This window comes from Elgaria multicarinata, chromosome 1, assembly GCF_023053635.1.
Source record: "Elgaria multicarinata webbii isolate HBS135686 ecotype San Diego chromosome 1, rElgMul1.1.pri, whole genome shotgun sequence".
NCBI lineage: Eukaryota > Metazoa > Chordata > Lepidosauria > Squamata > Anguidae > Elgaria > Elgaria multicarinata.
In genome coordinates, this window is record NC_086171.1 from 159638764 (window position 1) to 159666072 (window position 27309).

The 27309-nt window shown below is 41.4% G+C and overlaps 1 protein-coding gene across 3 annotated transcripts in view; it reads right to left on the reverse strand.

The window, feature by feature from the left end:
* Nucleotides 1-26716, reverse strand: part of FKBP5 (FKBP prolyl isomerase 5) — a 68071-nt gene extending 41355 nt beyond the window's left edge. For all 3 annotated transcript variants that reach the window (XR_010026120.1, XM_063140976.1, XM_063140964.1), the window contains exons 1-3: nt 26653-26716; nt 2427-2553; nt 285-429 (exon numbers count right to left, since the gene is read on the reverse strand). Coding sequence is in view for 2 of the 3 variants with exons in the window: in XM_063140976.1 (XP_062997046.1) it covers nt 285-429; nt 2427-2531 (250 nt within the window). In the remaining variant the exon portion in view is untranslated. The remainder of the gene's footprint in view (nt 1-284; nt 430-2426; nt 2554-26652) is intronic.
* Nucleotides 26717-27309: the final 593 nt, after the last annotated feature.

Genomic DNA, 27309 nt, shown 5'->3' on the forward strand with positions numbered 1-27309 from the left:
TTTCAGTTTGCAATATTTGAAGATCAGTGTCTTTCACACAGTTAGCAACAACATGTCAAGCTAGGACTCAACATTTCACAACAGTAGTAGTATGAGACAAGGAAACTTGCTTAGCAGTGGCAAAACCAGACATCTGCCAATTCCCAGCCCTTCCTCTGTTTGCTCTTACTCACAGTCTTTCTGAAAACAGGAATATATATAAATAAACTGTCATTTAATTGGCAAGAACCCACTTTATATCCCTAAGGCTCTCTTTACCTTTCTCCACCTTTTCCACTCTTTACCTTTGCCCAGGCTGAAGATAAACGGTTCATTCCTGTCACGGCTGGAATCAAACTTTTTCCCATTGGCCAGCTTTCCTTTGTAGTGGACATAAACCTTGTCTCCAATCATAGGAGATTCATCTTTATTCCCTGTCCTCTTCACAATCTAAAATGAGGATATGAAAAGTGAAGTTCATAGGAGCTCCTCTGTATCACCTGACCAATTCCAAAGGAACTTTCACATTAGTCAATTACATGGATTTATAAACTGAGGTTTTGCAGTCACATAAGAGAATGAGGAAGAGCTGAAAAATGATTACCAGATTACAAGAGAGGAATTGCAATGGACTACACCCCATAAAATCATGTTACTTCTAATCCATTCATAGTTACACTGGAGGCTGAATTCTGTTGTTGTTGTTATTTTAAATTCAGCAGTAAAAGGTTGGTTCACTCAAACAAAAAATGGTCCAAAGGGAGTCGCCAATCAGCCACGATGAAGGATGATTATGAAGTGCAAATCTTTCTTTGCTCCAATAATTCATTCCTTAATTTTGGTGTGCTCCTAAATGTATTGTTGTGCTTGGCTGTCCAAACTGGTGAGAAGGCTATAAACTTGCATTTACATTCGTGGTGGGGAACATGTTTTATGTGGGAGGCCGAATTGCCCCTCACCAGGATGAATGACATCAGCAGGTGTAGTCATCATCTACTGACGTCATCCCCCCCCCATCTCTTTTTACATTTCTCTGTGCTAAGAGAAGCATGGAGAAAGGGCCTCGGCTGGCACTGGGAGGAGCAACTGCTCTTCCCAATGCCAACCAAGTCCCTGACTTTTGTGAGCTGTATGCAAATTAATACAGCTGGCACTGTGAAGAGCGGCTGTTGCTCCTAGTACTAATCAAGCCCCTGGCTTTGCACACTGGCCCCATGGGGGCAGCGCACAAACGAACCTGGCCACCAATGCTGGGAAGAGCAGCTCCTCCCAGTGCTGGCCAAGTCTCCAGCTTTCGGAGCCACACATCATCCCCAGGGTGGGTAGCACACAGCACTTGAACAGACTTGACACTGGGAAAAGTGGATGTTCCCCTCAGGACCATACAAGTCTCTCACCACCCACATCCCTGCTTTTATGTCTGATTGGAGATAACATTACGGATTCCTCCAGGTGACTTGGCTTGGAAACAAAGCTCTGCCCCCTGTAGGAATACAAGGATGCTCTGTGGGCCAAATGGGGAACATTCAGAGAACGGATTAGGCCCATGGGCCAGAGGTTCCCCATACCTGATCTAGAGTGTTCAAGCCTTTGTAATCTTGAGGATGGATTGCTGTAATGCACACTGTGTGGTGCTGTCCTTGATGACATCTTGGAAGCTTGAGCTCCTATCATACAGAACGCTGCAAATTACATCCTGCTGTGGGTTGGCCACTAGGAGAAAATTGCACCAGTGCTCCAGCATCTACACTGGCTCATTTTTTTTTTTGGTGATATATTCAATGTGCTACTTATGATCTGAAAATAGAGTCATCTGCAGTTCTTAGTGCCATTATGGACTTAAAAAAAACTCAAGTGGCTTTTGGTAGCCAAGGATAAGGTGGGATGGAGGTGTTGAAACAGAACCTGACAAATATCATTTTAATTAGTATGCGTGTATGTGTGTGTGTGTGTGTGTGTGTGCAGGGGGGCGGGTATATGACACCTCTCAATGGGACTGTTTCCTAATTTGTCCAAGGCCTTTGAAGGGAAGAGGGTTGCTTTTATCTTTGCTCCTCCACTTTGATACTACCTTCCTTTGGTTCTGACAGAAGCCTCAAAGTTCCTTCACTATCTGGCATCTCCCTTCTCCTGCTTCTTCTAGGTGACTCTTACATGTTCTTAACATCTAATTATTCTACTACCACCTCCACTGCAAGCCTTTGGAATGTGTCAAGCTACAAATCCAATAAAATGAAATGATGAGCAGTAATTTCAGTAACTGATGGAGCACCCATATGCCTTCCCCCTTATATGGGAAATGGACATTAGCACAGCAGATTGGGAATCTCTGCCTTACTATAATGTGAATAGTTAAAAATATAAGGAGATGCTGTTTGACCAGGTATGTTTCAGATTTGTAGAGCTGGTGAAGGAACATTTAGATTTAGCTTCTCCCATGGCCTCACCTTCAGAACTCCTCGGTCTTTGTTTGGTGTGATATCTTCACCATGTTCAGCAAGAGTTGCTGGGTGGACCTCTCCTTCCTTCTTTGTAGCCTCATCAGTTGTCATGGTCTCATTTCACAGGCACAGCCTTTGCAAACAAACATACAGACACAAAGAATGCATGAAGAATGCTAACCTGTCCTACAAAGTTCAAAACACCCCGAAAGACTGTTATCTTTTATGTCAGCATGATGTCTCAACATGGTAATGACTGAGCCAATAGAAAGGAATAATAACCCTATTGCAGGGATGGGAAAGCTTTTTTTTCTGTCAAGGTCCCATTCTCTCAAGAGTTATATAAGGGACTGCATGCTGGTGGTGGGCAGGGCCCCTTTCTCTTTACTCTCCCCAGCATCCAGTCAGGAATTCACTCTGAAAGCATAGATCTGGCTTATGTGCATGTTCAAAGCACTCTGGTCTCCCTGTTGAGGTGGGAAGAGGGCTGGGACATTGCAGGCCACGTGAGATTTGGCCAAGGACTATGAGTCACGGGTCCCCCCTTCAGGTTTATTGGAATACCCGGGCATCTAACAGAATAATTCAGAAGCAAATGGAAACACAGAGAAAGACAAGATTACAAAACAGTATCAAGTAATTCAGTACTTTAATTCTGTTTTTAAAACGTTCTCCATTGTAATGGAAGTCAAGAAAAGATGTTTAAACAATCCCAATCGTTGTGAAGGGAAAAAAATGGCAAATCTAGAATTTTGCTCCACAGAGGTCTTTTTAATATTAACCATTTATATATCATTAGCAAATAACTTCTATGATGTGTCTTCAAATATGGGGAATATACTATCTAACAATTTAAAGCTAATTTTCTTAAACATAAACAAAATGCTACACACAAAATAAATTACCATCTATGTTAATAGCGGTTATATCTTTGGAACCAGGGTTACCGATTAGCTGGAATTCTCCCAATCCAGACAGTTTTTATGCTTCAGTCACCCTCACCACTACCCTGCCATCTTTAGTATACATACTTAAAATACAGCATTTGCACTCTCCAACACATATGTGCAGTAGTACATGCCTCAGGGAACCCCTGATTGGCTGCAGCTCCCTACTGGATTGGAGGTGGGGACACATAGAAGGAGATTGGGATCTACTGGTAGTTCTATAGGTGATTTATACCAGGGATGAGGAATCTGTGGTCATTCAGATGTTGTTGGGCTCCAGTTCCCATCAGCCCTACTTAGCATGACCAATGGTCAGGAAAGATGGGAGTTGTACCCATTCAACATCTAGAGGGCTACTTCTGTTTTATACACAAGATGGAAAGGGTCAGATGTGTTGTAAACCCATAAACCTTAAGCAAATGTAAGTGTTACAAGCTTCATGTTAAGACTGCAAAAACATGTTTCCCCCATGGTGGAACACCAAGCAGCAGGTATCATATTTTAAAGCTTCTTTCCATATGTAGCATTGATATACATCTCTATATTAGAGGCATAGTGCTGGTGTGTGGACACTACATACACTTTGACTGACACATGGGAAAGAGGCTTTTAAGTGTTATGCTTGCTGTATGTAGTGCCACTATGGGAAGTGCAACATTTAGATTGACTTTTCTTGATGGGGCTTGACATCTCTGAATTGAAAGGGTAAGGCAAGATCCCACGTGCCAATAAATGTGGTACAGTGCTATTCATTATTACTGTCTCAATGCAGTATAGGGAGGTGCACCAAAGAGTCTTAATGGGGGGGGGGGAAGTCCCCTCCTAAACTACTGCCTGAATACACCCCACCTCTTTTTTCCTCACTATTCAATGCTGTATTTCTTATCATCTTTCAACTATTTCTGCCTCGATGTTTCAACACTCCCTGAAGCTTAATGGGAGAAAAATATATACTGTTTCCCCTCCAGAACAGGGATTATGTGTTTGGCACTTCTGATATTGCTGGGCTTTGACCATATCAAAACTTCTCCTGCCTTGTTCCTTCACCAGTTCCGTCTTTCCATTCCTGCCTGTAATACAGTTGTCCTGCATGTTCCAGCAAATGGAGGGGTGTGTGATACAACCAGAGATGGAAAAGTGACTGCTGCATCTTTCTCAGCTTCAGGACTGTTAAAATGTAACAGGAACATTCTAAGAGTTGCAGGCTAGCAATCCTAGTGGTAGTACCACGTTACATGAACAGAAATCCTCAGCTCTGACAATGACAATGATTGCCTGGCATGGCCTGTTTTATTTCAGGTCAATCTGTTATATCCCTAATATCTAGATTCTACTAATGGGTTTTGGCCTCTTGTTCTCCCTACCCTCATCAGTTTGTTGAGAAAATCACTTCCTTCTGTTTATGTACAAACAAAGCTGTTAGAATTAGCTTCACGCAGCCAGAGAACTTCATATTTATAGAGCTGTTACTCACAGAGAAAGGAAGGGGATTGGTTACTCATTTGTTTTACTATTTGCCATTGCTATAGATGATCTGAAAACTTAACATGTCTGCATATTACATAAAACAATTTTGAAAAAACCTATGAAATCTTTGACCTAAACATCTGGAGGCTATTCCACATTTAAAGCACAGCTATAGATAAACAACATTAACTGAAAATATTATTACTACTACTACTACTACTACTACTACTACTACTACTACTTCTTACTCGCCTCTTCCATTGGATCGAGGCAGGGAACAACATTAGTACAAAAATAAGACTCCCGTTACTGAGCTGTACTAAAAGGAAGTGTGGAAAAATCAAATGTTGACCCACTCTAGAAAGAAACATTTGCCAGTGTTTGAACAAAGTATTATGTCTGATCATTAACCAGAAAGAAACACAAATGCCTAGGCACAATGTGTACTAGCTACCATTCTTACTTTAAATCCTGCTAAGGAAAATGCATTCAGAAATTGCTCAAGAACAGAGTTCTAACATTTTTATTCTTGCATATCTGTTGTTTCACAAACATAACCCAGCACATTAATACAAGTAGCTGAAAATGTTGGCTCTTGTTCAACATTTTTATCTCCCCAGATTGAGAAGGCTGGTAATCAATGCACTCTAGCAAAACAAAGAAACCATCTGTGCTAATGCGATCACAATCCAGAATATGCATGTACAACTAAACAGAATTTTGAAAAACAAATGATTAGGACTTCCTCTTTTTCCATAATAAGCCCACCTACAAGGAATCTTCTTTTACTCAGTATTATAGGATTTACTTCAATGTCCAGCACTAAAAACATAAGTATGCTTAAGATCAGCATGTAAAGCTTTCCAAATAATAATATGGCTCCATAACCCACCTACCAATCTGCCCCAGAATATAAGAAGAGCCATGTTGGATCAGACCAACGGACCGTCTAGTCCAGCATTCTGTTCACACAGTGGCCATCCAGCTGTTGACCAGGAACCCACAAGCAGGACACAGGTGCAATAGCACCCTCCCACCTATGTTTCCCAGCAACTGGGGTACATAGGTTAACAGCTATCAGGACTAGTAACCATTGATAGCCTTCTCCTCCAGGAATTTATCTAACCCCCTTTTAAAGTCATCCAAATTGGTGGCCATCATTACATCTTGTGATAGCGAATTCCATTGTTTAACTATGCACTGTGTGAAGAAGTACTTCCTTTTCTCTGTCCTGAATCTTCCACTCATCAGCTTCATGGGATGATCCCGGGTTCTAATATTTTGAGAGAGAGAAATGTCTCCCTATCCACATTCTCCGCACCATAGATAATTTTCTACAACTCTATCATGTCTCCTCTTAGCCTCCTTTTTTCCAAGTTAATCAGTCCCAGCTGTTGTAACCTTCCCTCATAGGGGAGATGCTCCAGCCACTTGATAATTTTAGGCCATGGCTAGACGAGGGGGTTGGAGGGCGACGATCTCGCGATTTTATGATCACGAGATCGTCGCTCTCGTCTACATATGGTGCGTGACATCGCAGCTGCCATTTTGCTTTTTGTTTTTAAAGGAGGAGCATACGGGCGCACGAACAGAAATTGTAAGGTTTTTTTTAAAAAAACAACAACACCTCCCGCTCCCCCTACCCCACCCCTGATGTGCACAGAGCTCCTCAGGAGCTCTGTGCCTTGTCCCCGGCTCTTGCGGTTACTTGCGAAGAGCTGAGACAACCTGTGACGCCTGGTCACATGTTCTGCAGTCTCGGGATCATCCCAAAACCATGGAAAAAGCGAACTTAAAGGGTAGGGCGATATCCCGGGTCAAGGGAGGGATCAACTCTCCCTGCTCCTGGGATGCCCTGTGTGTCCTGTGCACACACAGGGATGATCCCGGGGCTATCACCGGGATATCGCCTAGTCTAGCCATGGCCTTAGTTGCTCTCTTCTGCATCTTTTCCAGCTCTAGAATATTTTTATTTATTTTTTTAAAAAATATGGTTAACAGAACTGAACACAATGTGGTTGCACTACAGATTTGAATAAAGGCAGTATGATATTGGGAGTTTTATTCCCAATTCCTTTTCTAATTATGCCTAACATGGAGTTTGCCTTTTTAACAGGAGCTGCACACTGGGTTGACACTTTCATCAAGCTGTCCACCATAACCCCAAGATCTCTTTCTTGGTTGGTCACTGTTAGCTCCAGTCTTACCCGGTTACACTTGAAGTTGGGATTTTTTGCCCCAATGTGCATCACTTTGCACTTGCTTACAATGAACCACATTTGCCATGTAGATGCCCATTCTCCCAGTTTGGAGAGATCTTTTTGGAGCTCTTCGCAATCCCATTTCGTTTTAACTAGGGTGACCATATGAAAAGGAGGACAGGGCTCCTGTATCTTTGTTGCATAGAAAAGGGAATTTCAGCAGGTGTCATTTGTATATATGGGGAACCTGGTGAAATTCCCTCTTCATCACAACAGTTAAAGTTGCGGGAGCTATACTAGAGTGACCAGATTTAAAAGAGGGAAGGGCACCTGCAGCTTTAACTGGTGTGATGAAGAGGGAATTTCACCAGGTTCCCCATATATACAAATGACCCCTGCTGAAATTCCCTTTTCAATACAACTGTTAAAGGTACAGGAACCCTGTCCTCCTTTCCATATGGTCACCCTATTTTAACCACCCTAAATAATTTGTTGTCATTGGCAAACTTGGCCACTTCACCGCTCATTCCTGATTCTAGATCATTTATGTACAGGCTGAAAAGCATTGGTCCTAGTACAGATCTCTGTGGGATCCCACTATACTTCCCTCCATTGGGAGAATTTACTGTTTATTCCTACTCTCTGCTTTCTGCTCTTTAACCAGTTACTGAACCAGCATCATTTAAGAATTTTCTAGGAAGCACTTTGATGAGTGCATAATCCATAAGATCCATAAGATCCATAAGCCATAAGATCCTTGAGCATTTTTGGAGGTGTTAAACCATTATGCAAATCCCTTGCCAGGGCCAGATTTGAAAAAAAAAATCAAAGCACATTTGTATCAAGCTTGGTTTTAAGCTGAAGTTTATGCCCATGGTGTGTTGTCATGTTGTGTGAACCTAGTCACTTATTTCACACGTTCCTACATGGTAATAATCTTACATGGAGCAAAAGTAATCCATATATAAAAAAGGTTTCCTGCCACACTTGTAAAATGGTGCTACACAGTGGGGAAATACATCTAGTTATCCTGCTTTTAAATTATATATATATATATATATATATATATATATATATATAAACTCGGTTTATGGTTTAATTTGTTTTTAGCTGTGTATATTTACTGTTTTTATACTGTATGCTTTTATCTGTACGCTGCCTTGAGAACTTATTGATATAGGGCGGGATATAAATGTTTTAAATAAATAAATAAAATAAATCTACTATTCAGGAATGTGGGCACTAACAGAGTTGCAAATTACTGGGGAGGAATGCTGCAGATACTCTTGCCCCCTCCCAAAAGGGTTATCAGCACAGACAATGGCAAGGGAGATAATCAGGTACAGTAGAGTGTGCATAGAGTTTATGATGTGTGGGATTCCCTGCCTCTGAATTCACAAAAATCGAATGGGTCTTAATCCATTGGCATACTGAAATTCACATCTATTAATAACATAACTAACGCTCATTTGATCTAACACTGATCCTGTTAGTTCAAATGAGGGAAGGTTATATCAACTGGGATTGTTTAGCTTGGAAAAAAGGAGGCTAAGGGGAGAAATGATAGAGGTGTACAAAACTATGCATGGTATGGAGAATATGGATAGGGAGACATTTTCCTCTCTCAAAATACAAGAACCCAGGGTCATCCCATGAAGCTGATTGGTGGGAGATCCAAGACAAATAAAAGGAAGTACTTCTTCACACAGCACATAGTTAAATTATGGAACTCACTACCACAAGATTAGTGATGGCCACCAATTTGGATGGCTTTAAAAGGGGGTTGGATAAATTCCTGGAGGCAAAGGCTATCAATGGCTGCTAGCCCTGACTGTTGTGTGCTATCTCCAGTATTCGAGGCAGTAAGCCTGTGTGCGCCAGTTGCTGGGGAACATGAGTGGGAGGGTGCTGTTGCACCATGCCCTGTTTGTTCATCCCTGGCCGATGGCTGGTTGGCCTCTGTGTGAACAGAGTGCTGGACTAGATGGACCCTTGGTCTCATCCAGCATGGCTGTTCTTATGTTCTTGGTACTACATAGTATATACCTTAAGCTTATCACATATTGGAACATGAACTACATGTACCCTACATGGCTGCCATTAAATAAGGAGATTTCTCTGCTAGCCTAGCTGTACTGTTTGGAAAAGAAAAGAAAATTTAGTATATTACCACATTAGCTAGTTATTTTGATACCTGACTCACTACCAAAAAAGGCACATTGCGTTCTTCCTGGAACGCCTTCAAAATTAGAAATACACTAAAACAGCTCCAAACTTCAGCCCTAGGAATGTATTGCCCCAACTATTACTCTTTTGGCCTTAAATGTTTAACATTTTAAATTCCTTAACTCAACATCAGTTAAAAACATTACTGGTTGTAATTCAATAAAAAGTTAGAAATATTATTTATGTTTAAATGTATTGTTCAAAACTACTATAATCTTTCCTAGGTTTAGATTTGCATTGTTTTATGATCAACATTTTTATAAATGTTTATAAATTCTTATTAAATTGTTATAAAATGTTGTTTATAACATTTGTTATTATAAAATTGTTATGATAATTTTTATAAAATAATTTTTATAAAATAATTTTTATAAAATTATTATTATTAATATTGATATTATTATTATTAATAATAATAATAATAATACCTTAACAGTTCTATAAAAAAATGATCCTATTGATCAGGTGTTTTTCAAAATTTCAAGAAACAGGAATTACACTGAAAAGAGTCACAATGAAATAGAGCTTTTTTCAAAGGAAAGATTTATATCCCCATTGCTGAAACCTAGCCGGTAATCCAAAACAAGGTTATGGTTTGTTTGTTTCTAAATTAAAAGTAATGGAGACACACACACACACCAATGCAGCCCAATGAGGAACAAAATGCTCAGTGGTCTCCAAGAGTCACCAAAACATGTACATTGGAAAGGAAAAACACAAAAGCGAGGAGGAGTAAGTGAAAGAAATGAATTCCCTGTTTTAGCTTTTCTTACAGCTTATAGGCTGCCATTGTATGCAACATAAATCTATGATGAGGCAGAGCACCCATGTTTGGTAAAAATGGCAGCAGAAATGGAGGAACAGGCAGATATTGGGTGCGAGAAGATGAGTCTGGTAAATCCCAGGTGTGAGCATGGCCAGGAAGGAGTAGCAGGTTGCAGGAAGGAGTAGCAGGGCAGATGTAACCTCCCTTAGTTTTGCAACTGGCTGATTCAGGCCAGGCCTGATTAAAGCTGAGGCATTTCAGGGCTGATCCACCAGCCCCAAATCGGCATCCGATGTGAGTTGGGGGGGGGGGTCTATGCATAGCCCTGCTTTTTTAAACCCTCCCCATGAGAGGTGTATGTGTGTGTGGAATTTGGTATGAAAACAGTTTAAATCCCCCTTCCCGAATCACCATGATCCCAAATTGGGGCCACACACACTTATACAGAGGTAAGGCAATTATGCATGCACATATAGCTGTGCTAGGAATGCACTGCTCATCCCTGGCTGTGAGAAACAGCCTAAGAGGCTCTTTTGAAAATGTTAAAGAAAATTAATAAAACTCTCAGCTACCTCATCCTAAAAAGTAAGGTAAGCCCCCCAGCTGCTCCTCCACTCCAAAGGTTAATACCACAGACCTATCAACGCAAGTGCTTCATAAGGCATCACAGAAGTATATAATCATGTTGTGACAGAAAGGCCCCTAGGATATGTGCTCGAAGCAGTGGGGAGGGCAAAGCAGGAAACAAACCATGGCAAACCCCTGATCATCTGTCAGCAGCAGTGTGGCTTAGGGAATGATTAACCAATGGCTTGTTTTCATTGTGGCTTATCATGACATATGAACATGATGCATTATTGTGGCTGGCATTACAGATCTGTAACAGAATGGCTGTTGGGACACCTCCTGCTTTCTATTTCACCCATCAGAGTGGCTTATGCCACTCAAGTAAGGCAGGGAAATGTTTTTAACCTCTACTTGAAGAAGTACTGATGCCATACTGCTTAATACGTTTAAGGAATGGTCACTTTATGGAGTGTTGTACTTTTATCATACTCTTATATATTTTAGGTGTATAATTTTAATTTTATAGAATTCTGCTGAAAACAACAACTTTCCTCCCCATGTTTGGCATGGCAAATTCCATGTTTCTATTTGGTTTTAATTCTCTAGAACAGTCAATCCCAACTTTTTTAGGCCAGTGAGCAATTTGGAATTTTGAGAGAGTGCTGTGGATGCTCTCACAAAATAGCTGCCACGGGGAAGGAGGGTTGCCCATTCACAAAATGGTTGTCATAGTGGGAATGGCCCACTAAAAGCAACATAACCAAGAACCAAAGTACAAGGCAGAGGTGAAATCTGAACTCTAAAACCACTCTCCAGAATCCACCGTTTCCCCCTCCAAAACCCATTTCACAAAAGGCAAAGAGATGCTCAGAGACAAGTAACTTGGCCAAGAAACTGGAGTAAAACTGGAGTCTGAGCCCCAAATACAAAATATCATTGTTTGCCCATGCAAAATACCCATTTCACAGAAGGCAAATTGGTGATGCTTTCTCACACACCCAGGGCATAAACCCACCATACCAAAACAAACAAAAAAGTCAACACACCCAACTCTCCAACCATGCAAAATGTACACCCGGTACAGTCAAAATTCCCCCTCCCTGCCATGCCCATGATACCCCAAGATACAGCACCATATTCAGGGGCCCTGCTGTAGAAGCCCATTCACAAACTCTTAGCATTAGCAGTAGCTGTAGAGATGCATCATAATACATTGTTCATTCAATTTACCTATATCTTCCTCCTTCGCAATATTTTCTGTCCATAAAAAACACATTAGCTCTTCATTACTGCATATTTAATAAATGGAGTGTGTGTGTATATATATATTAATAGCTGAAGCAGTCTGGGTCAACTCAAAAGCCCATTGTCTAGTAGTGGAATTTCCCTTTCTGCAGTTTCTGTTTCAAGATATATTAATGTCTGTTGTAGCAAGGCACAAAAATGTCATCTTAGCATCATACTGATTGTACCTGCCAATTGTGTAACTATTTGCAGATGTATTCCGTATCAAAGATACAATGTGCTTTTACTTTAGTTGGCTTTAGATATAAGCTAAGTCACTAGCAGTTTTTGAACATACTAATAAGAGAACTGACCTCTAGGCTAAAAAAAAATTGTAAGGGTGGGGGATAGTAAGGCTACAATCACTTTACAGATGTGAGAAATTAATATATGATCAGCTCATGAATGCAGTTTGTTCCCTACTAATAAAAGCAGCATCTAAAAATTTCAAAAGTATTTTGAAATTTCCCTGCACAAATGAAACAAGACCCTTCACCTATACAATGGTTTTGCACTCAGCACTCTAGTATTATAGAATCCTTAGACACAAGGCAGAAATCATTTTCAGACTTTTTACCAGATGCCCTGAAGTCAGTAATATATAAACATACATACTCCATTACTGAGTTACAGAATACAGCAATAAATACTTAAGGTGTGTTTGCATCACCCAAAGATCCTTTCACTGAGAAGGATGGGCAAGCTATCCCTCATGCAGTTCCTTCTCCTGGAGCATTCTTCTGATGCTATTTGTACTTGTGACAATAGCACTAGCAATCAGTAGATCCACTGACAGAAAGCACTTCTGTCCACTGTCCAAAGCAAAAAGGTGAAGTCAATTCCCATCCAGCAGATCTGCTCCAAGCAATTAAGCAAAGTTTGCAACCTATTACGGGAACCACTTGTAGGATGAAAAACTATTGGTTGGGAAGTGCTCCACCATCCTGCTAGTTAAGCAGCAGGCTGTATTTATCCACCTACCAGCAGATTTGATAAGCTGAATTTAGACTTTCCAGCCAATGGATATACTCCTAAGGAAGTGGGTCATGTCCCTTCAGTCAGATATCGCATGGAACAAGGCAGGGAAAGAAGTCCCTTATTAAAGAACTTAACATTTCTTGCAATAAAACCCAGCAGTGGAGCACTAATCATCAACTCCCTCTGGACAGTGTGTGAACTGCACCAGCTTTGGAAGCAGCTGGTGTTTCCAGCTGCCAAGGTAACAAGGAAAAACCACTACAGATTGGGTCTTGTAAAAATCGGGAGTTGATTTGAACTACTGTAGCAACGTTTGTGACTATAGAAGGGTTTCAGAGCTTCGAACACTACCAGAATAGACATGAGTCATAGAAAGCACCTCAGCAATGTTAAAGAGAGGGAGATCTATCACATGATGTATTAAATAAGAATTCAATTATCACACACATAATTTATTGTCTCAGCATCAACAGCATATAAAAACATATTTATCCAAGTAGCTACTCTAGGGCTAGTAAGAAAAATGAAAGCAGCACACAAAAACAGAATTGATTCATCCAAAGAACACACTGCAACACTTTTAAAGGTTAGTCTTCTGTAGGTCTAGAAATTTTAAGAGATACATAGATAAGAAATAGTTCTAGCCAGAAATATAATCAAAGTACAAGAAATACAAGTGCTCACAAGTATTTCCTCACAACCAAGAGGAAAGATTTGGTATTTTTGTTGTTGATGATCTATGTGTTCTGGAAGGACTGCTTACGTAAGGTAAGATAGGAATCAAAAGGAGGCCAACACCTTCCTCTCTAAGTAGTCTTTAGCATCACTCTTGAACGATCTCACAAGAATGACCAGGTATTATTTATTAGGAAGTGGCATAGGCATAGCAAACCAAATTTCACCAGAGAAATCTTTCCTCCATGTTACTACGAAGTCTTCTGCAAATCTTATATATCAGTATATACATTTTTAGGGCAAGTCTCCCCTAAGAAAATACCTTTATTTGATCTAAAACTTACTAGTCAAAACTGCATTACATAGGGTGACCATATGGAAAGAAGGACAGGGCTCCTGTATCTTTAACATTTATGATGAAGAGGAAATTTCACCAGATGCTGCATGTATACAAATGACACATGCTGAAATTCCCTTTTCTATACAACTGTTAAAGATACAGTAGCCTGTCCTCCTTTCCATATGGTCACCCTAGCATTACAAGAAATTCTATTAAAACCAACTATTTATGTCTTCCTGCTCACCTACAGCCTACATGAAAGGTGATAAAGCTGAAGACAATTTGGCTCTTTTTTGTTGTGCAAAGAACGAATTATAACGTGAAATTCTTTTGTTTTGAAAGTAATGTTTGAAGTATATGCCCTTCCTTTCTTTTCAAAGTATGATATTTCCTAAGGACAGAACACGAAAATAATGCATTAGCTAACACTTTTCAACAAACATGAAATAAGAAAACAAATATACTCCGCTTATGTTAAATGGCCTATTACAATATACTAAACAGAAATTTGTTGTGATAACATTGCTGAGTTCCCCCCTTTCTGCATGTTCTCCTAACTCTGCAAAAGACTAGACTTTTACAGAAACTGGGCTTATTGTTCATAAAATAAAACTTCACCAAGAGCAAACTGTACTTTGAGATGTCTACAAACTCCAGGCATTGTCTTTAGCACTGTAACCTGCTAGAAAGGTTAAGTAACTCATGATTTTCTTCCCACTAGTTTTCCCCATCAAGCTTAAGATTCAGCAACAATTTGGAATTTGAACTATCCTTGCTCCCCCAAGTGGCAGTACCAGTTGTTCAAAACTTCTGCAGTATGAGAACAATGCTATCTGATGCTTTAAACAGACCAAGCTGGTTCTTACATCTGAACCAGCATTTCTTAACATTTCAATAGCAGTTTATTGCCTAAACAATCAAATTTAGAGGTTATATACCCTATTTCTTCAATTCTAAGATGCATTTTTCCCCATATAAACATCTCTAAAAATGGGGTGCTCCTTAGAATCGCGGGTGTGTCTTAGGGTTTTGGGGTTTTTTCTGTTGGTGGTACTGAAATTAGTGTGCGTCTTACAATCTGATGCTTTAAACAGACCAAGCTGGTTCTTACATCTGAACCAGCATTTCTCATCGTTAATGAAACATAGTATCAGTTATTCCTAGAAGTAATGTGGTAGTAGGGTAGAGGTCATGATAGGGATTTATAGGATGAATGAATTTATAGGAAATTCATTGGGCAGCAGTATCCAATGCTGCCTGTGTGCCAGTGGAATTCACTACCAGTGCAACAGGAAGCCAGTGCTTCCTAAAGCACCCAGAAACAAGCCAAAACACTAGTTTCTGGAATAGAACAGGTCAGTGAAGTTTGCAGAAGGCAGCTCTGTTGACCAGTCCAGTTCTGGCAGAACACAATCAGGGTAGGGGCAGTATTGGATACTGTCATGAATCTCACAACATTCGTTGGTCTTATTATGAGACAAATTTATTTGACCTTGAACTAAAAGTCTTTTTTTGCTAAAACTCCATTTTAAACCAACATCAGATTGATCTTGTTCAAGCAGAAATCAAATCATTATCTTCCTTTCCTCCCCATAACCACCAGCACACAATCCTCTTATGCAATTGCACTCCTTACAGCACTATGCTATGCATGTTTGGTCAGCAGAAACTCTTACTGTGTTCAATGATGGTTACTTCCAGGTAAGGTGCATAGGATTACTACCACACCAAGGAAAGAAAAAAGAATAAAATCATTGAGAATCTTTGCTTTCTTTCAATGTGAAGTTGAAATCATTGGATATATTCATTTGTTGATCAAGTCAATTAATGTAATATACAAAACTGCCAAACTTTTCTTAAGTCTCTCACTTCTGGGACCAACAACACATCAAGGCAGTGGACAGAAACCTGGATGTGTAAGGTCATTTACTTGCTCAACAAATGACAAGAAGTTTCTATCAATAAAATTGGTAGTTACTTGGTATTTCCATGAAATGGTTAATACATATTTTTATATCGTTGATAAGAAGTTATAAATATGCATAATCTGAGATCTAAGCAAGTTGCAGAGTTGAGTTTAGTTAGAGGGCATGAAATAGGAATACAGCATCACTAGTGAAGTAGGTTTTCTGGAAAATTTTCTGGAATTTTTCCTATGCAAATTAGACTACTTGCATAGGTAATTTTCATCAGAAAAAAAACCATTTTCGCTAGTGAGTAAACCAACTTAGCATGTTCACTTTGTTTGTATTTGATAAAGAAAGCAACAAAAGAAAAGAAAAGAACCCTATGTTATACATAATATTATGTAGAACGATTTATTAAAATACCTTGGAATTGTAAAGACAAAAGCATGTACCCCTCCTACATTGCTTACATTTAAGAAATAAAAAAACCCAAACTACTGAAAACTATTGATACTTATAAAATTTAGCAACCCAAAGAACTGTGCATGATGTACTGACAGCAACTTATTTATTTCAAGTTTATCTCTCTTCCACTGGAGTTGTTGGAGCACTTACAGTTTTATTGTCACTACTTATTAGTTTCATTTTACGCTGGGACATATATGTATTTCAATGACATAGACATATTCTCTCACATTCTTGCTAGGGATAATCACCTTAAAAACATTAATTACAACTTTAAAGCTGCCAAGCAACCCTGATATTGTATTTGCAATTGGCATCCCTGCATTGTTGTTAACGAACTTACGAAAAGGGTTATTTTCCATGGAAAAATTAAGTACTGGAAAACTCGTTTTTGAAAAAATTTCTGCCCCACATCACTGGAGATCACCCAGGAAGACTGGCAGTGCATGTTTACTCAGAAGTAAGTCCCAACATTATCAGTGGAAATAAAAATAAAATGAATGGGCAGGATCTAAAAGGTCGGACAATCTCTACAACACAGACATAGTGAGCAGCACATGGAGCAGATGGTGGAAAAAAGTAGGCAACCCACCCTCCACACATGTCAAATGTTTCTGTGGGTGATTTTTTCCATATTTTCTTCCACAGGATTTCTGCCTACATGTTGTATATGCACACACATTATATATAATAAGCTTTTAGCTACCGCACTTGTGCAGATTGACAAATTATAAGCAAAAGGTTATTTATTTAGCTAGCAATTTAACACATACCATTTTCGAATTTAAAAAGTATTGCTATATAATTAAATATATATAGTTAAAATGGACCCCGCTGGGCAGTAGGTTTTAAAACAACATGTGTTAGTGACTGTATCAAACAATTTGTGTGCACTTTTCTTTAGGAAATATCAAATGTGAAACCTGATTTGAATGTCTTTTCTCTTGATGATTTAAATTAATATATCCTGGGAATAATATATGAAGAGTTTTAACCTGGTGCTTTAACATTGTGGTCACTATACTGTTGTAAATCCCAATCCCAATAATGTCCCAGGTTGTTTACCTGTTTACTTTCTCTCAGAAAATAAATAAATGATGGCCTTTCACACCTATGGGAAAAAGTAAAGTCCTGCACTTGGGAACACCACAGAGGTGGAGGGTTAACTTATCTCTTATCCTTCACATTGGATGACCCCCATTCTACCCTTTGCCTGCCATAATGACCAACATTTTGCTACTAATTAGTCAATAAGTAACTTTCAAGTTATTATTATTTATTATTGTTTAAACATTTATATCCCACTCTACATCACAAGGATCTCAGGGTGGCATACAGATAAAATAGAATAAATATACAATTCTAAAACAAATTAAACCATTAATATGTTAAAACCAATATGAAATTTTAAAAAGTAAAATCCAGTTAAAACAAGACAGTGTGCAGACTGGTGGATTTAGCTATCAGAGGCTCTGTTAAAAAGCCATGTCTTAACCAGGCACTGAAATGAAGCCAGTGCTGGTGCCAGTCGGGCCTCCAGTGGGAGGGCATTCCACAGCCGGGATGCCACAACATAGAAAGCCCTCTCCCATGTCCCACCATAGTGTGTATCTTGCGTTGGCAGGACACAAACAGATCCAACAGATCTCAGGTCTCAGGCAGGCAGATATAAGGAGAGGCGCTCCCTCAAGTATCGAGGTCCCAAGCCGTTTAGGGTTTAAATGTCATTGCCAACACCTTGAATTCCAACCGGAAACATATTGGCAGCCAGTGCAATTCTGTTATATGATCTCTATGAGATGTTCCAGTCAGCAGTCTAGCTGCTGCATTTTGCACTAGCTGCAACTTCCAAGTCATCTTCAAGGGCAGCCCCATGTAGAGTGCATTACAGTAGTCTAATCGAGAAGTTACCACTGCATGTATTACTATGGCTAGGTTATCCCTGTCCAGGAAAGGCCGTAGCTGGTAGATCAGCTGAAGCTGGCCCCAAGTACTCCAGGCCACAGTTGTCACGTGGGCCTCCAGTGACAAGGTTGGATCTAGGAGTATTCCCAAACTACACAACTGCTCCTTCAGAGGGAGTGCAACCCCATCCAGAACAGGTCGCTTACTCAATTCCCAGACTCGGGAACCACCAACCATCAGAGCTTCGATCTTATCAGGATTCAGTTTCAGTTTATTAGCTCTCATCCAGCCCATTATAGCCTCCAGGCATTGGTCCAGCACTGTCCAGCACTCCAAAAACAAGGAGAAATAGAGTTGAGTATCATCAGCATACTGATGGCACCCAACCCCTCAAACTCTAATGATCTCTACCAGCAGCTTCATATAGATGTTGAATAGCATGGGGGATAGAATAGAGCCCTGTGGCACCCCACAGCTTAATAGCCATGGGGTGGAACAGGAATCCCCCAATACCACTCTGGAATAGGCCCTGCAAGTAGGAGCGGAACCACTGTAACACAGTACCTCCTACTCCCATCTCGCAGAGCCGATCCTGTAAGATATCATGATCAATGGTATCAAAAGCCACCAAGACATCCAGGAAGATCAACAGAGTAGCACTCCCCCTGTCTTTCACCCAGAGTAGGTCATCGGTCAGAGCAACCAAGGGCCTTGCTAGATGAAGCCTTAGCGCGCTGTGAGGCCCGTTTTCCCTGCTGTGTGTCCAGATGATGCACAGGGGAATCCGGGGTCAGGCCGCGCTGAAACCTCCCTTAACGCACCATAAGCAAATTCGCTTATGGCGCGCCTTTTCCGCAGCCCCGGCCTGAGGCCGGGGCTGCGGAACGTCTAGCAAGGTCCGTGGCTTTTTGCAGCTACTCGCTTACTCGCGAGTAGCCGGGAAAAGCCACGGACTGGGCACAGCACTCATACGAGCGCTGTGCCCATCGAGCCGGGGGGGGAAGGCTGGACCCGGCAGGAGAGGGGGGGTAGAAGGCCGGGCACCGGGATGGCATCAGGGAGAGGGAGGGCGGGCACCGGGATGGCATCGGGGACAGGGAGGGCGGGCACCAGGATGGCATCGGGGACAGGAAGGGCGGGCGGCATCGGGGAGAGGGAGGGCGGGCGGGGAAAGAGTGGGCAGGGAGGCATCGGGGATGGCAGGGAGGGATAAGGAGCGGGGGGGCCTTAATTTTTTAAAAAAAGGCACTTACCTTGTCCGGCGGCTTCGGGGCGCACATGGCCCCTTTAACAAACAAACAAACAAAAATGGCCGACGCTACAGGGCTTCCGGAGTCCCTGCGCGTCGTGCGTATAGGAGGCGGGGCGGCGCGCGCTAAAGTTAGCGCGCCGTCGCCCCGCCTCCCTGCCGGCTTATCCGGCATGGTCTAGCAAGGCCCCAAGGCTGTTTCAGTGCCATGCCCTGGCCTGAAACCAGACTGAAATGGGTCTAAATAATCCATTTCTTCCAAGAATGTCTGAAGCTGCCCAGCCACCACATACTCAAGTACCTTGCCCATACTGGTGATGGGGCGGTAGTTCTCACATACCTCTGGGTCCAGGGAGGTCCTCTTCAGGAGAGGGTGCACTGCCTCTTTCAAGGCAGCAGGCACCACTCCCTGACAGAGCGGGGTATTTACCACCCACTGGACCCACCCAATCAATCCACCTCTCCTGGATTGTATTAGCCAAGATGAGCAGAAAAGAACCATCATTTATAGATCTATAGATTAAGCAACAATTCAGTGAAACCATTATTATTCAACATAGTATGCACACTGAACTATGCAATATTAACAAAAAGCAACCACTCACTCTAATACAAGGTGGTAGAATAGACCGGGAGGATCTCTATCAATACTAACAGTAAATATACGAATCAGCCTCTAAGCTTTTGCCTCACTTAGTGACTCACATAAGACTTATGCAACCCTGTCATTAAAACCCACTTTGTTACATAGAATAAGGCTGATATTCATCAGCAGTACCATTTGATTTATGACTGTTCTTCTATTAACCTCATTTTCAGGGATTTATTATTGAGACATCAGAGCTGAAACCTTGAAGAGCTGCTGCTTAGGAGCTTAATTGTATGCTTTCCTTCACCTCCATAAGTTGAAAATATTTTTTAAACACCAGGCTATGAATAAGAACAGTTTGCCTGCCATTAGTGATATCCAAAAGATTAATAAAGGTAAGATTTTCAGAATTTTACAGAGGGAACATCTGAGATAAAACTGATCACTTCCAAAGTCGATGAATCAGTGGCAGAGGGTTTTCTTCTTTGCATGTTCACTGTTGTCATTTCATGTATTCTAGCTTTAAATATTTATTTATTCAAAACAATACTAAAATACCAACCTTCTACTGGCAAAATCCCTGCCACCAAATGTCAACTCAAGTACAAAGACCAGCAAAAAATGAGTTGCAGGCCTTTATAAATTTCCAAAGGGAAGAAGCTACAGAAGTATGTAGCAGCATTAATAACGCCTTTCTACATGATGAATGTCTCTCAAAACAGCACATAAATGATATTGTTGAAACAGTAGTCCTAATTAGTCTAAAGGAACAGAGGAAGTAAATTCACTCACAGAGCAATTCTAAACAGACTATTCAGAAGTAAGTCCCTCTGTGTTCAACAGAACTTATTTCAGCCTTCACTAACCTGTGGCCCTCCAGATGTTCTGGATTCCATTAACTTTTGTTAAAATGGGCACTATAGAAATTAAATAAATAAGATAGTAACTGTACATTTTCTGCATATTGATAAATATTATATAAATTGTAAATAATAATAACAATAATAAGCCCATTAACACCACAGCATATGCCTGCCTGAACTCTATCTTCCTTTCACAAAATGTGTTGCCTTCACTTATTATTTATGCCCAAGATATTAATGTTTAAGTAATTAGAAGTAATAAATTCCATAGAGGCAGCTATGTTTGTTTATGCTGCAGTCAACTGAGTCCTATGGCATCTTAAAAACTGACAAATGTATTGTGGTATAAGCCTTCATGTACAAGATCAATCAAGTGGGACCACAATGCATGAAGCAGGCTCTGGTCCATGAAAGGATATACTACAATATATTTAAGGGTTAAATATACACTAACTGTTTTAGTTCAGATATTTTAATAAATTAGCATGAGCTTCCATTGGTCATGACCCATTTCATCAGATGCTATAAGTGGAACTGGAAGCTTTGAGTCAGAAAAGACAGTTAAAATGTAGATCTCTATCAATCATTCCATTATCTTAAAGCAAAGCTACAAACCATAAAGGGCACTAAGAATCTTTATAATGAACATAGAAACCACAGTATATTTGTTATTCTGTAAGGTGGCACAGGACTCTTGATAAAAGTATTGTTCCTTGGCTCACATTGATTAAATTATTGATATCTCAGCTCTATTTTATTTATTTATTTATTTATTTATTACATTTTTATACCGCCCAATAGCCGAAGCTCTCTGGGCGGTTCACAAAAAGACACATTTATGTCTCTAGACATAAATACAAATGATTTCAATTGAATATATTTGTGCATAACTGGATTGTCAGGGCAAGATTCTCTAAGAAGCGGGGACAACACAGTGCACAGAGGTGGGGAAAAGAACCAGAGGAAGATGGTGATTAGAGAGGGATGCTGAAAGCAGTTTTAGGCTGAACTGATGGGCTTACAGGAAGGAGGTGAGGCTAGACCACTGTGGAGAGTGAGGGTGGCCACTGAGGGAGAACGCTTATAAAGATGTTGGCACTTGCTGTGAGACAGCTCCTAGGCAAACAAGGCATCCAAACAAGGGATCAGATAGTTGCATAGATGACTATGAGAGAGACACATCTCACACCCCTCATAAGGGATGTTTCATAGCAGCATAGCACAGAGGGCACCATATTTACAATTCAAAATAAGTCCACTTAAAGTGCTGCCAGTTAGCATAAAACAATGAGCCTCCTTTATCTACACCACAATCAATAATCTGGTAATTGCCTCTGAGCACTTACAACCTGGGAACAACAGCACTGAGTTGCATTGGTTTTTCTTTCAATCCAGCTGAGAAGACAGACTGGGCTCCTAGCTAGTGGTGCTGCACTCCTGGGCTCCTAGCAAGTGGTGCTGTATCAGGGACAGCATGGTTGGCTGTCATGATACTCAGAGTGGGACAAAATCAACTGTTGTAGCCTTGACTATCTTAGAGCTCCAACAGACAAGTGTTTTATTGCACGCTTGTTGCTCGGCACTCACGGAGTTTCACAGGTCCCTCTCACAACGATGTCTGCTTCACGCATGCTTCCTGTCCCTCCTAGCCTTCTTCCCGGGACAAAAAAAACCCACCTCAGGCCATGGCTAGACCAGGCCTATATCCCGGGATCGTCCCTGTGCATCCAAATGACACACAGGGGATCCCGAGAGCAGGCAGGGATGACCCCTCCATTTGCCTGGGATAATCCTTAGGTCTAGCTAAGGCCTCAGTAAGTTTAACTTATCTTTAAAGACATAAGTTGCTGCTATCTCCTGCTGTGTGCAGGAGAAGCAGCGTAATCAAAACAGCCCACTAAATGGGCCACGTGCACGTTGTTTACTTCCTCTTTCAAAGGAGGAAGTAACAAGGGACAAACGCACAGGCAGAGAAGCAACGGTACGCAATCATGATTTTCCCATTTGAAGACAGTCTTAAGCATAATCAATCCTATGATCTGCTGTGTCCACAGAGACTCAAATTCAGCCATCAAAGGGTATATGACTGAGACAAAATCATAAGTGTGTTACTAAACAATACAAATAAGTTGTTCAAATTCTCATGTAATTCTAGAACCAGAAAGCAACACCTAATGAAAGCAGCACAAAAAAAGTTTAAAAGCCAATTACAAGAAGAGTTTTTTCCATTACTAACCAAGATACTGTAATTGATTTTTGGAAGTCTCTGCTGCTCAAAATTGCAATGCCTATTGTTTAAAAGACAGCAACACGTTTTAGTGGTAGATATAGTACCCATCCTTGCAAGCTAAGTTTCCCCTCATATTTTAGGACCAAACTATACATTACCACACAAACATATAGAACACTAGTTCTTCTACAGCTCCTTTTGCATTGTAAGGCACCCTCAGAAAGGGTCTCTTTGCAACATAGAACTACAGGGAGGAGTGAGTGAGTGAGTGCTTAACCATTCCCTCACAAATTAATTTTCACTCCAAATGCTTTACCACTGATCTTTTACCCTTCTCCTGCTTCTAGACACATGGTTACTTTGAGCTCCATCTCACCAATGTTTTATCACACTTTTGTCCTTCCTTGTATACTGTTTTGCCCTACAACCCTCACAGAACATCGTCTCTGTCCTGCAGTCATCTTCTCTCTTCCCCACCATTTTCTTTGTTTTTCTAGGGCAGGGAAAGTGCGGTATTTTTTCACCACACAGGATAAAACCACTCTTCCATCCCATGTATTGCTGTTTTCATGCTATGTCAGAATGTCCCGCTTTTGTATGTGTGTGGAAGGGTGGTTTCGCTGATGAAAGAGGAGGGCAGGGGCGGTTCTCCTCTAGTGCACCATTTGAATTCCTTCTTATTTTGCTTGGGGACATGTGCTGAGTCACTTGAATGAAGGGACTTGTGCTGAGTCGCTCAAACGGACTTCCACTACTCTAATCCCATGCTCATTGCTCTATACCACACACAAAAGGGAGCATTATCACACCTCGAATGGCAGAAACAGCACCCAGCCGATAAAACCCTAAATCACTAAAATGCTAGACTACAAAACCAGAGCAAGTGGGAGGGCACCCACGTCCATCACAACCACGACTACCAATGAACTTCAGGGGGAAGGAGAAGGGACTGGGTGCAATAGTGGGAGAACGAACAAGTGAAAAGAGATTTTGCTGGGACAGTGGCGATACAAGGAAGTGCGAGCCAGCACAGGTAAGAAGATAAACAGTGGTGAAATAGCGCAACAATGAAAGCGTGTGAAAAGGACTAGTGGTTGTTGCACTAATGAACTGGAGGTGGAAAGTGCAGATTGTACCTGAGGGAAAAAGTAGGTGTGATGGAGCTCTATGTCTAGAGATTACTGAAAAGTAATCTCACATAAAACAGTATTCTTTGAGGACAGCTCACATCTCTGTGAAGTTTGTAGCAAAACTCCTAGCAATTTAAATAAATCTGAAAATTATCTTTATTATCATGCATTTAGTACTACTTCCTGAAGGATGCACATTTGATCACTATCAGAAAAAGGTTACTGAACAAGATTTTTAAAGACCTCAATATCTCTCTCTTATTTTAAAGTTTTACATTTAATTCCATCGTTCTAAAAAAAGAGAGAATGGACATAAGGCAGATGCACTCAAAGGACATAAAATGACAAACCAGACAGAAAGATCTATTCAGTGACATGCTAAGGATCTATGATGCTTATTAGAGTACTTTTTGATTAAAATAGTTAATTTTGCCCTTTGGAAAGCTTTCTAAAAAGATGCTTCAAAGAAAGATTCATATAGAAGTGTTCTGGCTTAAATTAAAATATTATACATTACATAGATTTTTCTTCAGTATTACCTTTCATGGCATTTACATTCCCTTGGGTAAATAATATGTCAAGACATGTGCTGGTTTTATACTACTCCATCAAATGAAAGGTGGTGGTGGGGAGTAAGAACCTAGTTGTTGAAGCTCACTTTTGGCATTGTGCTATTTGTAACCAATATAATCCACAGGTTTGTTTGCACATTTCTGACACAATTCAGTGGGAATTTCTAAAGTGTAGGACCTACTAAAATAATAGTAGTTGCACAAGAAGACTGATTGCTCTCATCCCATCTCCTCATCACTACTATGTTTTCTTGCTAGTAATTCCAATGGTGCTTGTGCGGGAAAACTTTCCATCAAGTTAAGAGTTTCCTCTTTTTAGGCATTAGGACATCTCTAGGGAAGGTTCCAATAATTGTTTTGGCAAAGGATATGTTGGGAAAGTGCTGCTTTTTCCCTCTCTTTTGGAGATAGGAAACACCTCCACTGTATAGTTTCTGAAGACCAAGGGGCTAGTTCTGTGAGGAGGATCACATGCGCTGCCTTGAGCTCTTTGGAGGAAAAGACGGGGTATAAATATAACAAATAATAAATAAAAAAATAAAATCTGTCCTATTTTGGAGCAGAATTTATGTGAATGTGCAAAAGGCAAAATGACACCAAATTTAAATGGGCATTCCTTTGTAAATGCCTGTGGGAAATGCCCTTATATTATATCAGTGTTGGGCACACATTGCTAACTGTTTGGACGAACGATGATAACTCTGCATAAATATTTGCCAACTTTTCATTCTCAGCCTCCGAAACAAAGAGAGATCAGTGTTCATTTAATCCAAGTTACAACTAAAAAAAGAGGCAAAGTCAGAAGTGTTATAGTGACTAGAGACTCAGGAACTTGAAAATATGTTGAGATAGAGTTATGTCTGAGAACTCTCAAACACATCACTTTAGCAGAGGGTGGGGTTTTGCATGAAAAGTGAAATGTTCTCTCACTTTCTCCATAAAGTCTTGCCTCAAATATTTATTCAGGTCTGGAGGTTTAGCTCCACATCAGCCATCTTCCAAGTTTCTGATAGTAAGAAAAAAGGAAGTAACGTGAGAGTTTCAACCCACCCACCCCCCATCTATCTCCACCTCCTCCTTACATAATGAAGATGGAGACACTAACGGGGGGTGGGGGAGGAAGACCAATAACAACATCGCTACTTTCTCTCTTAGTTCTGTGCAGTTACAGTTACTGAGACAGCCGCTTTTATAAAACAGTAAACATACACACGACACCCAGGCTGGAATCACAAGGTGTGTCGATATCCTGAGAAACCGTGATTGATCAGTGCTGGAAGAGGGCAGGTTCTTCATTCTCGCCTTCTTTCCAATTCTTCCATTATTTCCATCACTCACAGTCCACCACCCACCTTCATATTATCCGTGCACAGCATCTGCAATAACTCCTATGCTGCCTGCCTAGCATGTCAAAATGACCGTGGCGAGCGTGTGGGTTCAACGCCCTCCCTTTCCCTAAGAATTAGATAGATGTTCCATTCAGAAGTCTCTAAAAGACAACGCCGTGCGCTGGGAACTGAGGGTGGTCGGGTGGGGATGGGGTGGGGGAGAAGCAGGGGCTGCATTCTGAAGGGGAAGGAGCGGCTGCGGTCACGGGGGTGAGAAGCCAGGCACGCAACGGTTATAAGTCAGTGACTGAGCTGTCCAGAAAATTTCCCCTCAGGAAGGAGGACGAAAGGGGCCTCTCTCCTAAGGGGAGGAGGCGATAAAGGGGCCGTGAGGGAGGCTGAAGAAAGCAGAGTAAGGCGAGGTTGGAGGTCTCCCTCCTCCGAGGAGGCGAAAAAGCGCGCCTTTTTCTCTCTCTCTCTCTCCCTCTCGCTCGCTCTCCACAAAGCCAGGAAGCCCCCAACCCGCGAGCCAATGCCGGGTACCTGCCCTTGCTGCCGCCTGCTTCTGATTCTGTTGTTGCCGCCGCGTTACCCGACCGGGAATGACACGAGCTACCGGCGTTGGCCGCGAGTCCCCTCGGTGAAGCCCCTCCTCCTCATGCCTACTGGCCCTGGAGCTTGCCCGTCTGTAACAACGGGACCATGGCGCCTTCTGATTGGCCACTTGTCCCCTCCCGTATGAAAATAACTCCTCCCTCGCATCAACGATCGACTGCCTGAGGAGAGTCCGAAGTCTCGAGTTCCCTCCCTCGCGCTCTGCGCGGAAATAAATAAGGGGCTGATAGGTCGAGTAACGAAGAACAAAACCTCACGAGTCCGTTTCCCTCCTGGTGGGTCCCGGGTTTTCTCAGCTCCACTGGCGATGGCCCACGCTGAAGAGTCAAAGCGACCCTTAGGGATGCCCCGGGCGGGCGGCATCTGTGATTCAACGCTGTGCCATCCCGTGTAGTCGCAGGGAAGGGGACTCTCTCGCCCCACGTAACAACCACGTTTTCTTTTTCAGAATATTTTTTGTTGCTTAACTCTACCCCCTCCCCCAAAACGGGGAGGGAGATGCAGACCAATTAAGCAACCTCACCTAATCAATCCCATTTAAGCTATCTTCAGTGATTTTTATTTATTTTTTAAAGGCAGGCAGAG